Below are 14,040 nucleotides of genomic sequence, written 5' to 3' on the forward strand. Positions count from 1 at the left end.
ATTTAAGATACCCTGGCCCAGTTTTGGAATTCTTCTGTCTGTGTCCGTGTCGGAGGTATTTGGGCTGAGTGGCCATGGTCACCATGCTTAGCCGTGGAAATGAGGAGCCTGCCCCAAGTAGCAAGTGGCATCCCCAGGTTAGCAGAGATGAGCCAGGTGTCAGGATAGTGGGTGCAGCCCACACTCTTGAAGGGTCATGTCACATCAACCTTGTTCAGGCTAATGCTGTCTCCATTCCAGAGCCAGTCCCATCAACGCTACCTGTGCTGGCTTAGCTTCCCTGTGCACTTGCACAGAGAGTGAACTTTTACAAGGTAACATGAATACTCGAATGTCATCCTTCAGTCTGCCAGCTGGGTGCTTTTCAGGCCCTTGGAAGAAATTTCCCCTTCTCAGGTGTGGGCCTTAGCCTTCCTCGGGTATTTAGGGTGGTATTTATGGAGACCTACCAGACTCCCGAGGTCAGCCTGGCAGGTGGCTGCTTGGCCTTCGAGGTGGGGGCCTGGGCATATTCCCACCAGTCGGGCTCTGGCCAGACTCCCAGGTGTTCAATCTCAGACACACATTTCTGTGTTTCCAAGAACCGCGCTATTTTCTGTCACTTTTTCTGAGGTGGGCTGTGCCCGCTGCTGCTGCCTGACGGTCAGCAGCAAGGCCGGGTACCATCCCATCAGGCGCTCCCTGCCGATGGAGGCTCGCCCGCCCCCGCAGGCTCTGGCTGACCCGGGGAGCCCCGCGGCGCGGAGGGAGGAGCGCGCAGGGCCATGTGAGCCGCTGGCGGCGGCAGCAGCCCTCGGGGAAGACAGATGGGGTGAGGGACAGCGCTCGGTCCGGCTGTCAGCGCGGCCCCAGCCCCGCCGCGGAGGGAGCCCCTCCTCCCCGCCGTGTGCGCCGTGCTCCCGGCCGGGGAACCATGGCGTCCAGCGAGGAGGACGGAGGCGGCAACGGCGCGGTGGAGGAGAAGGAGAACGGCAAGAAGAAGAAGCTCGGCGCCCTGGCTACGACCTGGCTCATCTTCTACAACGTCGCCATGACCGCGGGGTGAGCGGGCGCCGGCGGCAGCGCGGCGCCTCCGCGGGGCGCAGAGCGGCGGAGCCGGGGCGGTGCGGCCGGGGCGAGGCGGGGGCCCGGCGGGGCCGGGGGGCGGCCGGGCGGGAGAGCCGGGACGCGGGGGAGCCGCCGGGAGCGGGGCTCTCCTCGGCTGCTGGGCATTGCCTAATACGGTGCAGCGCTGCCAGCCGCCGGCGCGTCACCCCGCGCCCGCCGCGGAGGTTAAGTATAGCCGGGACCGGAATGCCGGGCGGGGGAGCCGCGTCCCGCGGCACGGCCTCGCCGGATGCGGAGGGGACTGCTGGCCGCCCGCGGGGAGCCGACAGCGCTCCTCGGTGCCGTCGGCGGCTTCACGGGCGCGGGTCCCGCGTGGGGCGTTGCGCTCGGGTCGGTGCGCCCCGGCTCGGAGCTGCAGAGCCCGGCTCGGAGCTGCAGAGCCCGGCTCGGAGCTGCAGAGCCCAGCCCGGCGCCCGGCAGGCAGAGCTGTCCAGAGCCAGCGCGGCCCGCCGCGCCCGCGGGCAGTAGGGATGAGCGGGGACCGGTGCAGGGGGAAGAGGTGCAGAAGCCCAGCAGGTTCATTTGAGCTTGTGCTCCGTGCTGCGAGGCTTTGCTGTGAGAAAAGCAGGTATTTATTTTGAATAACAGATCGTAAGATCAGTCAGGTTTATGATGTTAGCGCTCGAAGCACGTATTGTCACTTCTTGAAAATTTTCCCTGTTCACTAACTCTCGGGGAAAAAACCCCAACCCATTAATTTCAACATGCTTAAAAGAAAGCGAAGAACTAAACATTTTATAACTTCTAGGGCGATATTCATCATGAGAACAGTTCTACTTTGGTTATCAGTGGATGATCTCTCTGCCCTTTGAATTCCGTAGAGTAAAACTAACACGCCGCAGTTGAGGCAGGAGCTCAAGCGCTGATGGAGAAAGCCGGGAATGTGATCGTAATGGCTTTCTTCTCACTGGCAGCTGTGAATCTTGAATAAGTATTCAAGTCTGTTCATATATTATTGCAGCACTTCTTGAAAAGTGCTTTTACGTGAGGTTAATGTTACCTCATTGAATTACCAGTCTCGTGCTCCATGTGTGAATTTGCTAATGAACACTGACTCTTGCCACTCTCTTTTATATGTCTCTAAAAGATTATCGAACCATATTAGTTTTGACCTTAGGTGCAGCTTCAGTATCTCCCACTTACTTCTCTCCCATTTTCCATTAATATCAAAAGGAATTAAGACATGCAAAATTGGATTTTTTTAATGTTGAAACAGAGAAAAAAGAGATAGGATTAAATTCTTATAATAATTTATGGGTACAATTTATATGTATTTTAGCTTATCTTTGTTTCTAAAAGAGATTTAAGGGACTCAGATGACAGATCAATACCCAATCTTGCTGAAAGTTCCAACTGGAGATGCTGCCTTTAGTAGAGAAAGTGTTTTCCATTTCCTCGTGATTCGTAATACTCAGTACAAGGGCTTTCCTGAGATCCAAAGTCAAAGCCACTGACAGCTAAATAAAACCATCTACAGAAATTTATGTCCACGTAAAAAATCATTTAAGAAAAATACATTTGCAGTCTTTGATTCTGAGTGTCATCCAAGATTACTTCTCTCTGCAATGCTTTGGTTGTGGAATGAGTTGCAGAAAATGCCTTGTTAGGTTAAATGTATTATGACTTCTCAGTCTAAGTCTTGGACAGAGTTGTTGCTGTCACATTTGTGCTGCCAGCTGGATGTAAACTCCCTGTCACCTTCCTCTTGTCAAACACTTCACTATAAAACAGGGCAGCTTCACTGTGAAAGACTAGCAGTGATATTCCAGTAATTCCTCATTTCCACAGTGGTGGCAGAGAACCTGAAATAAATGCACTCATATTTAAAATCCGTTTTAAAATCTTAGTAACACTTGTGGGGGAAAATTTTGGCGCGCTGGCAGATCGAATTCATGGGCTTAAAGTAGAAGGGATCAAAGAGGGGAATCATTCCTGCTGTGTGGGGAAGCCTTACTAACGCTGTGAGTTTGAAATGCTGTCATGAGGTGCTGGAATGGGGCACACCAAGTGACTGCATAGCAGTAGCTGCCGCGTGTAGGAGTTGTTAAGGGGCTGATACTGGAGTCCGTGCCATCCGAGGTGAACAGGGAGCTCTCAGGATCCATGTGGCTCTCATGCTGTCACAGCAGAACGGATCTGACCAAAGATTACTATTTCCTGGTACCCTGTTTCCAGTGCTAGCCTATACCTTATGCTCAGGGAGGAGTATAAGAAGATGAGTTAAATATTTATCCAAATGTTTATGTAAATATTTCTCTGAATATTTATAGTCTCTCTGAATCTGCCTCTGAGTATTTCTAAGACCCTTCTGCTTTGACACTTGGGCCCTTCCTTAGCCAGAGCTCATGTCGCTGTAAAATATACTTGCTATGGCTTTATGGAGAATGAAAGGACTGAGTAATTGTTCCCAGCAACATCAGAGAAAAAGTCAAACTAAAATTTTTGTCATTTTTGATTTTTATTTTTACCTCTCAAAGTAGCCATCCGTAGCTCTTGTTATGCCTATGTCTATATTAAAGAATTTTTGTATTTTCTTAGTGTTTTTGGATTGAAAGCTGAAGTTTTCAGTCTTCTTGCTAATATGATGTTTTAAGAATGAGGTATAGGTCTGAAAGGCTGAGAGAGTTGGGTTTTTTCAGTGTGGAGAATAGAAGGCTCCATGGTGACATTATTGCAACCTTTCAGTTCCTGGAGGGAGCCCACAAGAGAGCTGGAGAGGGACTTTTCACAAGGGGTTATAGTGATAGAATGGCTTTAAGTTATAACAGCTTTAAACTGAAAGAGAGAAGGTTTAGATTAGATATTGGGAAGAAATTCTTTACTCGGAGGGTGATGAGGCACTTGCAGAGGTTTCCCAAAGAACCTGCAGATGCCCCATTCCTGCAAGTATTCAGAACCAGGTTGGATGAGGCCTTGAGCAAACTCATCTAGTGGAAGGTGTCCCTCCATACAGCAGGGAGGATTGGAACTCTAAGGTCCATTCCAACCCAAACAATCCTATGGTTAAGGAACATATAGTACACTGTTTTGAAAATCTTAATTATATAAAAATGGGTTTATTATGTGGAAGGAATTCCTCACGCCTTGGATTATTTTACAGTCTGGGCTGGTTGTGGGATCAACTCACAGTTTAGAAGTTTATTTTTTTAATCTCAATATCCATTCCAAATCTCAATTTAAGTTTTATATCAAATTCTACTATGATTAAAAGATATTGTTACTTTTTCTTTATTTTACATTGGAAGGGTTATTAGCTGGCATTGTTGTTCAGTTTCCTAAAAAACCCCAAAAAATATTATCCAACCCCCTCAAATGTGCTAGTTACATATATCTGCTTCTGGAAGTCAGGAGCATAGAACACCTGTCTTGCAGCACTTGGGAGTCTGATTTTTTAATCAAGTTTTAGAACACTTCTCAACACTTTTGAAAACATAATTGTAGTGGTAACTTCATGTGGACAATCACAAACATTGTGAAGCATTAAGATCACCAGTCAGTCCTGAAATTGGTGAGTTAAGGGGCCATGAAAAATGTAAAACTGATGTGCATAAATTCCGGTCCTTTACTTTTACAAACTTGCAACCCAGTGACTTCAGTACCAAGCTCATCATGTGGTTTCAAATAACAGTATTTAATAGTCAAGATGCATGAGGATTTAATAGTAAAAATATGTAGTCACTAGCTAGTGAAAAGTATTATGGATGGGTGGTTTTGGGGGGTTCCCTCAATTAAGTCAATCCTCTGAAGGTAGTAAGTTATCCTCCATCCTTTTCCAAGTAAAGAGATGAGTGTAATGTTTACATAATATTATATAATATTTATGTCTAAAGATATTTTTGATGATCTAAGAACACCGACAAGTGAAGAATCAAAGACAATCCATGAAGAAAAATGCTCTACTAAATTATTTACAATGGATGGATATTTTTAGAATTCTAATTTGAAATGTATCCATTCTCTTTCTTTTATAGGTGGCTGGTATTAGGTATTGCCATGGTGCGGTTTTATATACAGAAAGGAACACATAGAGGCTTATTCAGAAGCGTTCAAAAGACGCTTAAATTTTTCCAGACATTTGCTTTACTTGAGGTAAATTTTAAACATTAGTTTGCTTTACTGGATGCTGCATATCACAGGCAAAACACATTATTATCCTGAATTTAAAATAAAAATATTATATTAGTATTAAAAGCCTTTTTTACTTTATTATTTAATGAAGATTTGGGGGTGGGAAAGATGATTACTTGAAACAAATGGGCACATGTTTTTCAAACTTAATTCTAATATTTCTTTAAATCAGACAGTGCCTGGTAAGTGCTTTGATTTGAGAGTCTTTAATGCAGAAGGCAAAATCTTGAAGGCATTACAGCCAGCAGATCAGCCCTCCAGTGTAGTAGAATCTCATGACCATCTCAGAGAGTATAGGTATATATACTGTATACTTTATACTTATATCTTTATACTGTACTTACTGTCCTTCTGTGCCTTTCCTGCTTCTGCTTATTGCGAGACTGGATTCACGTACCCCATGTAATCCATTGCAACGGGGTCTGTGCCAGATGTGCAAAGTATTCTTTAAGTAATACTTTTGCAAACTATGCACTAGTGGTCTCAGTTCTGGTACATCTTTGGAATGAAGCTTGGGTTTATGGAGCACTTGCAGTTCTTTCCCAGGTACAACGAAGAGTGCCTATCGACATTTTAACTTTTTTCTCAATCTGCCTATGACATCTCAAGTTCAAACAACTATTAAAATCATGTCACCAGCTATATAGAGGCTTTTGTGCTGTTAAACTTACACAGTAAGTAATTCTATTCAAACCTGCCAAAATAATGAAAAGTACTTCATTCACTAAACATTACTGACCAGAAAATACATTATATCTAAAGCTTCATAGCTGTCATTGACAAAAGTATAATAATGTTATTAATCTGTAATGAATGCAGGACATTTGAAAATTGCTGTGTGTTTAGTGTTCCTTATATGACTTCCTCTACGCTTTCCTGTAAAATTCTTCTTTGAATAAGGTAAAGGAAGGGAAGCTTACTAGCTGAAAAAAATGCTTTATAGGTATCTAAATGTCTAATATTTACAATCAATTTGGAAAACAAATGTCTTTCATGTATTTGCACAGCTCAGATATTGAGCCCATCCCAACACTGATTGCGAGGGCTCTGCAATGTATTTCTTTTTAAGACTGTTAGTGGGAGACAAAAACCAGAATTGAGCCTAGGTTTATATTAATACCAAAAGGCCATGTTTCTAGGGTAGCTAGGAACATGCTGCACATCAGTAACCTCTGACTTATTTTCATTTACAGGTAATCCACTGTGCAGTTGGTGAGTTCTTTGTTTTAGTTTCTCCTGTAATTAGTTAAAACATGAATTGTGGAACAGAGATAACATGTTTCTCTTTTTAAGGAATAGTTCGCACATCTGTGCTTGTGACTGGGGTCCAAGTGAGTTCAAGAATCTTCATGGTGTGGTTCATTGCACATAGTATAAAACAGGTATGTGTGTGAGCAAATTATGTTCTGATATCTTTTAAGGAGAAGCTATTAATACAGTTCTCATTTCACTAGGAAAACCAATTTAAAAATTAATTATATTCCTACAGAGAATACTTACATACTTGAGTGCAATTTTGGAACTTAGCATTACAAAATGGAATTTGTGTGATTCTTCCCAGGATACTGAGTCTGGGTCTTAGCTGTGAGTTGGCAGTGTCTTCAGCATCATGCCCTCTGTGGTCTGCCTTAGTGAAATCAGTGACTACTCCTATTATTTATGAGTAAAACTGCCCGAGTGTTAACAGTTCCCTTTCAAAAATTTTAATAAGCACTTGCTGAATTAATCTAAAGAAATCGTAAATTTATGTCTTTAAATTTATGCCTTAAATGGAATTCACCTGGATACACGTGGTTACGATTTTGCAATTTTTTTAGAAACCTTCTCAAAATTTTAATGTTACGATAGCATTAACATTTGATGATATCCAGCATGTCACAATGGCACTTAAGGACTGTGTAAATGACAATAGTTTATTTGCCTGGCTGTAGGTGGCTACTGTAAGGCTAGTGATCCATTAGCAGAATGAAACAAGCAGTTCACAGCTAGTAGGTAGGACATTAGGTTCAGCTTGTGAGGTGTGCTTTCTATGAAAGGTATGTAAAAAAATTAAGTGATAGATTTTGTGCTCCTGAATTTATTCAGAACTTGAAAAGCTGAGCCATTAAACTGTCTCACCAGCAGATGGCATAGGCCTTTCTGCAGATGGATTTATCTTAGCACCTGCCTCAGTTATCAAATCTTCAGTTCGCTAGAGGACTTGTTTTCCACACTGCATCTTTTCCTTTACTATCAATTTTCTTAACATGGAATAAATTAAATAGGCTTTTCATAAGTTTTTTGTTGTTGTTGCTTTCTTCTTTTTTTTTTTTTTGTAAGCTAAGTGTTTTTATCTTTTTCTGTAAAGCAAAATGTCTCAAAGATTAACTAGATTTTTATATTGAAAGTCTACATGTGAGCTGGTCTATAGCACTGCATTTTGCCATTTTTTATTATCTGCAGTGGATCTTTAGCATATCCAGCAATTTCTTTTATTTCCTCTGTCTACACTACTGTAGGCCAAGCTGTGTCCAAAAAAAAAAAATATGCCTGAATATATGTCTGATTGTATTTCATGCTGTTATTGCTTAGGAGGCATGAATGTTCAGGGTCACTTTAGGTGGTGAGAGGCATGTCAGTGATAATAGCGAGAGCCAGACCTCCCCTCTTGACTGCAGATTTGCAAGGCAGCAGATAGGAATTCTCTGCACACTTATTTAAAGCTCTTCTGCTTGGATTTAGCACTGTGACATGAATCCAAGTTTGAGTTACCAATGTTTGTCTCTAACTGCATGAGGCAAAGAACAGCCTAATTCTGTCTTTACCTTTGCTTGTTTGTTTGGGTATCTTTGCACTCCAGTTGTTGCTATTTATTCGTGATTTTGGTGCTATTTTTATGTCTCCATTTTCTTTATCATGTTGCTGAAATCCTTCTGCTAAAAGTGCACCTTCTTTGACTGACGCATTGAGGGTGCGATTTTATGAGCACTTATAGTTCTTCTTGATATTTTACAGTTGTGGATTTTCAGCATCTTGGAGATAGATTAAGCTTTGTCTCCATGTTGCATTTTACTTTGAAAAATCATTCCCCTCTTTTGTAATTTTAACAAAGCTTGTGTTGCTTTATTCTATTTCACAGACATCCCTGGAGCTTTTCAGCTTTCAGGCACAGAAGTGTATTACAAAATTCCTCCCCTCTTAAAGAAAAGAAAATTACTTGTGTGTAATTCTTCCTCACAGAAGGTAGTGTTTGTAATAGATCCCCAGGTGCCTTCTTTGTGTGTGGGGACTTTTGTTTATTTGTTCAATCAGAGTGAAAAAGAATTCATGTTTTGAAACAGCAGAAATGTGCTACCTACCAATGAGGCAGTTTAATGACTCAGAACTTAAATCTTAAATGGGATTGTTTAGTGAGTTCACCCAAAGATCCTGATCTACCACCTACTCTTTATTTAGTGAGCCATCTGTGCTCCAGCTCCTTAACTATCTTAGAGCTCCCTGAAGTCTGCCAAACCTGATCTTCTGTGACCAGGTTCCAGTTAGTAGGTTATGTAAAGCAATTCCTTTTGTCTGATGCTTCATGGAGATGTGCATTATACATTGAGGAAGAAGCAAGATATAAAGTAAGAGAAAGTTTAGGAAATTGAGTAGTGAAATGCAGAATGATTAAAAAGTGATTATGAGAAGACATATCCTCTGTATCACTTTTGTGTTCCTGCTGTTTTGAGGAGTAAGAAGGTAAACAAGTAGGTCAACCAGAAATAAAAGAAGGATAGTTAGATGTGTGGTAGAAATGCAGGTAGAGAATAAAGAGGAGGAATAAGCTTAATTATAGAGTTTTATATTTTGATATTTGCATAATGGATAAATAATTGCTCAGCTGGCAAATGTCTGTATGTTAGTAAACACACATGATAATGAACTGTACATGGTAATGGATTCAGCATATCACTTTTGTGCCAAAGCTTACTTTCTTTACAAGATACTAGTTCTGCTTTATGTATCTTAAAGAGAAGTCTGTTGCAGTTTGCACAGAAAAGAAGCTTAAGGATGAAGAAAATGTTGGTTCTTTATACTTCTGCAGATCCAGAATGAGGAGAGCGTTATTCTTTTTCTGGTCGTATGGACTGTGACAGAGATCACTCGATATTCCTTCTACACATTCAACCTGCTCAACCATTTGCCATACTTCATTAAATGGGCCAGGTGGAGATGTCTTGCACTTGAGTTTCGCAGGATTCTGTGCATGTTGGTTTCACGCATGCTGAACTAACACACAGGAGAGCAGATGTTTGAGCTTTGGTTTTGTGTCAGCAAAGTGCAAGTCGGTTGCTTACAGTACTTGGGATCATTTTTGCTTGGTTTAAGATGTTAAAAATATTTTAGCTGAGAGCTTTGGGGTATGGTTTTTTCCTTGCTTTCTGTGCCTCACAGTTTGAACTCTGCTTTCACTTAATTTTTTTTCTCTATCTTTGGAGTCATCTTTTAATTTGCAGTATGACGATGCTGTTGAATACAGTGCCCAAAATTAAGCACTAGTCTTTGTGGATGTTAGTTCTTTGAAAATGTGGGAATCGTTGTCACTCATTCTGTGTTATTACTACTTTATAAGAAGTTCTGCTTTATCAGAGCTTCTGTAAGATTATATCCATGTAGTGAAGTTAAATACTGACTTATTTTAGCCCACCAAAAATTGTGTTCCATATCAAAACTATTTTGATTTTGAAGCATACTTAAGGTTGGCCACTAAATCCACATACACTACAGAGATGTGTTTTTCAGAGAGTTAACTGAAATAGTATTCTGTGTAGTCATTATTTGAAAAATACATTTAAGGCAGACTTACTGTATTAGAAGAAAAATATCTAACCTACATTCAGTGCAGGCAACTCTTATTTTAAAGAGTTTGTTTGTTGTTTTTCTTTATTTTTGTTTTATAGATAATGCAGGTTTGTTGCTTCTAATGCACTTCTTTGATATGTCTGATATTTATGTCTGTTCTTATAAAACATTATCTTTTTGCTAGTGCCTAAGTTAGAGACTTGTTTAAGCACTAAATGACAAATTTAAAGATAGGCAGATTGGCTATCATCAGTAGCTTTTTATACAGACTTCAGAAAGAGAAATGCATTCAGAACATATTACATTGACAGATAATCATTTTTGCCATCAGGTCAGTGTCCCCTGAATAACAGAATTTTGTTTCCTTAATATAGACAATAGGGAAAAACTGACATCTCACAGAAGAGATATATGGTGAAGTATTAATAGAAACAAAACATTTGAAAAGGTATTATTTTTTCATAGAGTCCAAAATATCCCATCAAGATTCATGGATAAACAAACAGCACAACTGGTCATAAATTCAGTACCAAGAGAGATGGAATTTCTGATCTTTACCTTATAACTGCATAGAGACAAACTATATGTAAGGCATCAGCTCCTTCTTATCTAATCTACATTCTTCCCTTAATCTACATTCTTCTTGGTGCTGCCAAGCAATAGGACAAGAGGCAAAGGGCAGAAACTGATGCCCAGGAAGTTCCACCTGAATATGAGGAAGAACTTCTTTACTGTGCAGGTGACCACGCACTGGAACCGATTGTCCAGAGAGACAATCCAGTGTCTCCCTCACTGGACATTGTCAAAAACCGTCTGGACACAATCCTGTGCCATGTGCTCTAGGATAAACCTGCTTGAGCAGGGAGGTCCCTTCCAACCTGAACTATTCTGTGATTCTGTGATTCCCCTCATCTGTGAGTCTTCTAAGCCCTTCTGCTTCTAGGAGGGTTTCATGCTTAGTTGCTGCTGTTTTGGATCTCATTTATTTTGATCAGGGAGTGCACACTGTACCTTTCTCTCTGTGTGACGGCTCTCATTGCTGTTCCCTATATGAACTGGAGAATTGTTCCTTAGGAGAACCTGGACAGCACAAAGCCTATTGATTACAATTTTCATTTTGTCACTGCCTATGTGGCCTTTGGCATTCAAACCACATTTTCTTTAGACTGGATGCTTTGCCTTTTATTTGAACATCATCTCACTTAAAAATGGATCTGATAAGTTTCAAGCACTTTCTAGTAATTTTCTTTTCTCTTTTTATTCAAATTTCCATTAGTGGTAAATGTAGTATTCCCATGTTGCAGTGAGTAAAACAGCTTTTGATGTTTTTCAACATCTTCATTATCTTCAAACAAATTGTGGTGCATACAGTTGACCCAGTGTGTGCACTGTGATGAAAATATGTAGGATCATCTGAATTTGGGATTCAGTCCTGGTCTGAATCCTGTCAGTGAAAACAGGAGTAAGATCAGTACACTTTAAAAAAATCATTATTGGAGACTAAATTTGAGGATTGTTTTATTAGAAAAACACAAAAACATTCTGATACTTCACTGTCTTCAAATAAAGCACTGAGGAATGCATTCTCTTGTCAACCTAAGCAACTCTGTCAAAAGTAACTGAAACTGATATTCTGTGTCAAGTCAGGATGTGGTCCTTGATTCTGGTGCAGGAGCTACTGTAATACATTTCAGTGCCACTAATAATAACAAGAGAATATTTTAAATTTATGGGGTGTTTCTCACAATTTTTTTTTATTTTTCAATGCAGATACAACTTTTTTATCATTTTGTATCCTGCTGGAGTTGCAGGTGAACTGCTAACCATATATGCTGCTTTACCTTATGTGAAGAAAACAGGAATGTTTTCGCTGAGACTTCCCAACAAATATAATGTCTCCTTTGACTACTATTACTTCCTTATTATTGTCATGTTCTCCTATGTGCCATGTAAGTATTATTTAACTGTAGAAACATATCAATGACATAATAATCAATCTTCAGTGATGCTATAAACACTGCCTGTATTAAAATTTGCTGAACACTTTCTATTATAAAAGCCTGCTTTCTGTTGTTCCAAGCTTCAATGTGCTTTAATTGGTTAGACTGAAATTTTCTGTCCTGTGACCTGCTTAGGAACATAAACTGCCTTAAAAATTTCAATGAAAACGCTAAAATTATTTCTCAGACTTGGACAAAGTAAGAAAACTTTTTGTTTACACACAGAAATGTCTGTAACTGTGTCGCTGAGACTTTCTAGTGCCTCTCCCACTTTGAGTAATGGCTTAAAATTGGTCCTGCAAGTTGTGCCAGAGATTTGCTGTGGCTTTCTTGCTACTAATAACCATTTACCTTGGAAAAATCACCATCCAAGCATGCTCAGGAAAAACTTGAAGCAGTATTCTCCAAGATTTCATTTCACAGAGGTCAACCCCCCCAAATCTCTCTGAGCATCTGCAGTCCCTGGTTTTATCAGTTTGTGCTTGTACTTGCACATACCAGAAGCCATGGAGATAACAGTAGGGAGAGTATCTGTCTTTCACTTCCAGTGTTATTTCCACTGCTAACTAAGCAATGAAGACAAGGAGAAAGCAAACTGATATACCAGATATTCCACCATGAATAGGGCTAGACCAAACTTGGCAAATATGATATTTTAGATAATATTAATAATAGAATATATAACAGATTTTTTTTTTATGATCTGTACATTGAGGCAGCAGATTAGGGAGAGAAATTGAAAAGCAGGAAAATTGAAGTTAAAAGGTCTGTGATCTGCATTCATGAAAGGTATTCTTTTGAGAAGGTGACCTTCAATATGGACTTTTACAATATGCATGCACACTGAAATTTTTTGTCCCAAGAAATCATGAAGGCCAACAAGAGAGATTTATGTCAGTAAAAAATATTCTAAGGTGTGATAACTTACTAACAGTTTTACATCTGTTTATGTAACAATGCTTCAGGAATAAATCCAGTTTTCTCACCATTAAATATAAGGATCTACTCTGTCAGCAGGACAGTAATATAATTGATGGCAGAGGAACAGGAAAGAGGGATCCCCTTACTTCAGACTTGAACAAGTAGGGTAAATTTGTATCCTCCTCCGAATCTTAATTCAAACATGCTTAAGACAGATTTGAAGGCTTCAAGCACCACCAGAATGTGGTTGAATCCTGTTTCTACAAGGAAACTGTTGGGGTGAAGTTCCTTGAACACAAGGTATTCAGGGGGCCTTGTCTGAGCTTTGAGTAATTACTGTTTTTCAAATCACCGCAATGTTCATGACTTGTTATTTACCTTAATCAACTCAACCACTGTGTGCCATAATTTTTACTCAGTTCATCATTATGTAAAATTGTGGTTTTCCATTATGTGATCTGTTGAATTTTTTCATCTAATTTGCTTTCTTCTATGCTTTGATCAAGTATTTCCACAACTCTACTTCCACATGCTGCGGCAGAGAAGAAGGGTGCTTCATGGAGAAGTGATTGTGGAAAAGGACGATTGAGTCAAGCTGTGTAACCATGGTGCTTTTAGTGGAAAGGAAAAGAGGGTAAAAACCCAAAACTTCCTCTGATTTTTCTGAGTCCAAGTTTTAAAACATGGAACAAGAATAAACAACTGTGCCTAAAATATCATGGACTGTATTATTTTTGCAATTAATATATTTTCAGACCTACCTTTTCATCCTCGGATTCACTTTGACTTTTAATTGTTCATTTCTTCAAAGAAATTATTTTCTTATTTTCAATAGGTTGATGAGTAGCTTTAAGAATTAGAATAGTTGGCTACTGTGCCTTCTGTTCTGAAAGCTGTTATGACCTGTAGTCATTATCAAGAACAGAAGGAGAGTTGGTAAGTTGTACTGAAAGTGAGTCTTCTGGAAAACAGAGTGTAAATTACGTAATGATGTTTTTCATAGACTAGGTAAATTTATTGTTATTTCAGCTTTATATTAAGTAATACCTTTCCAGTTATAAGT

The 14,040-nt window shown here is 40.1% G+C and overlaps 1 protein-coding gene across 2 annotated transcripts; it reads left to right on the plus strand.

Annotated features, from left to right (window-relative positions):
* The first annotated feature begins 841 nt into the window (after positions 1 to 841).
* Positions 842 to 13,780, plus strand: HACD1 (3-hydroxyacyl-CoA dehydratase 1). Of its 2 annotated transcripts, none has more exons than XM_069006711.1 (7): positions 842 to 1,041; positions 5,079 to 5,196; positions 6,429 to 6,447; positions 6,535 to 6,617; positions 9,299 to 9,420; positions 11,827 to 12,005; positions 13,484 to 13,780. In XM_069006711.1, exons 1-7 carry the CDS (start codon positions 914 to 916, stop codon positions 13,564 to 13,566), a joined length of 732 nt encoding a protein of 243 aa, XP_068862812.1. In that variant the 5' UTR covers positions 842 to 913; the 3' UTR covers positions 13,567 to 13,780. The 2 variants fall into 2 exon arrangements, with proteins under 2 accessions (XP_068862812.1, XP_068862811.1); XM_069006710.1 differs by having other exon boundaries at positions 843 to 1,041; positions 6,529 to 6,617; positions 13,484 to 13,770.
* The last annotated feature ends 260 nt before the right edge of the window (positions 13,781 to 14,040 follow it).

The sequence above is a fragment of the Aphelocoma coerulescens genome, chromosome 2, assembly GCF_041296385.1.
Source record: "Aphelocoma coerulescens isolate FSJ_1873_10779 chromosome 2, UR_Acoe_1.0, whole genome shotgun sequence".
Lineage (NCBI taxonomy): Eukaryota > Metazoa > Chordata > Aves > Passeriformes > Corvidae > Aphelocoma > Aphelocoma coerulescens.

What these genes read in the sequence shown, in the direction of transcription:
- HACD1 (XM_069006710.1), top strand. Translation starts at nt 914, where the DNA reads ATGGCGTCCAGCGAGGAGGACGGAGGCGGCAACGGCGCGGTGGAGGAG. An exon ending in AACGTCGCCATGACCGCGGG is followed by an intron (nt 1,042 to 5,078) that starts GTGAGCGGGCGC and finishes TTTCTTTTATAG; the next exon opens with GTGGCTGGTATTAGGTATTG. An exon ending in TTGCACATAGTATAAAACAG is followed by an intron (nt 6,618 to 9,298) that starts GTATGTGTGTGA and finishes ATACTTCTGCAG; the next exon opens with ATCCAGAATGAGGAGAGCGT.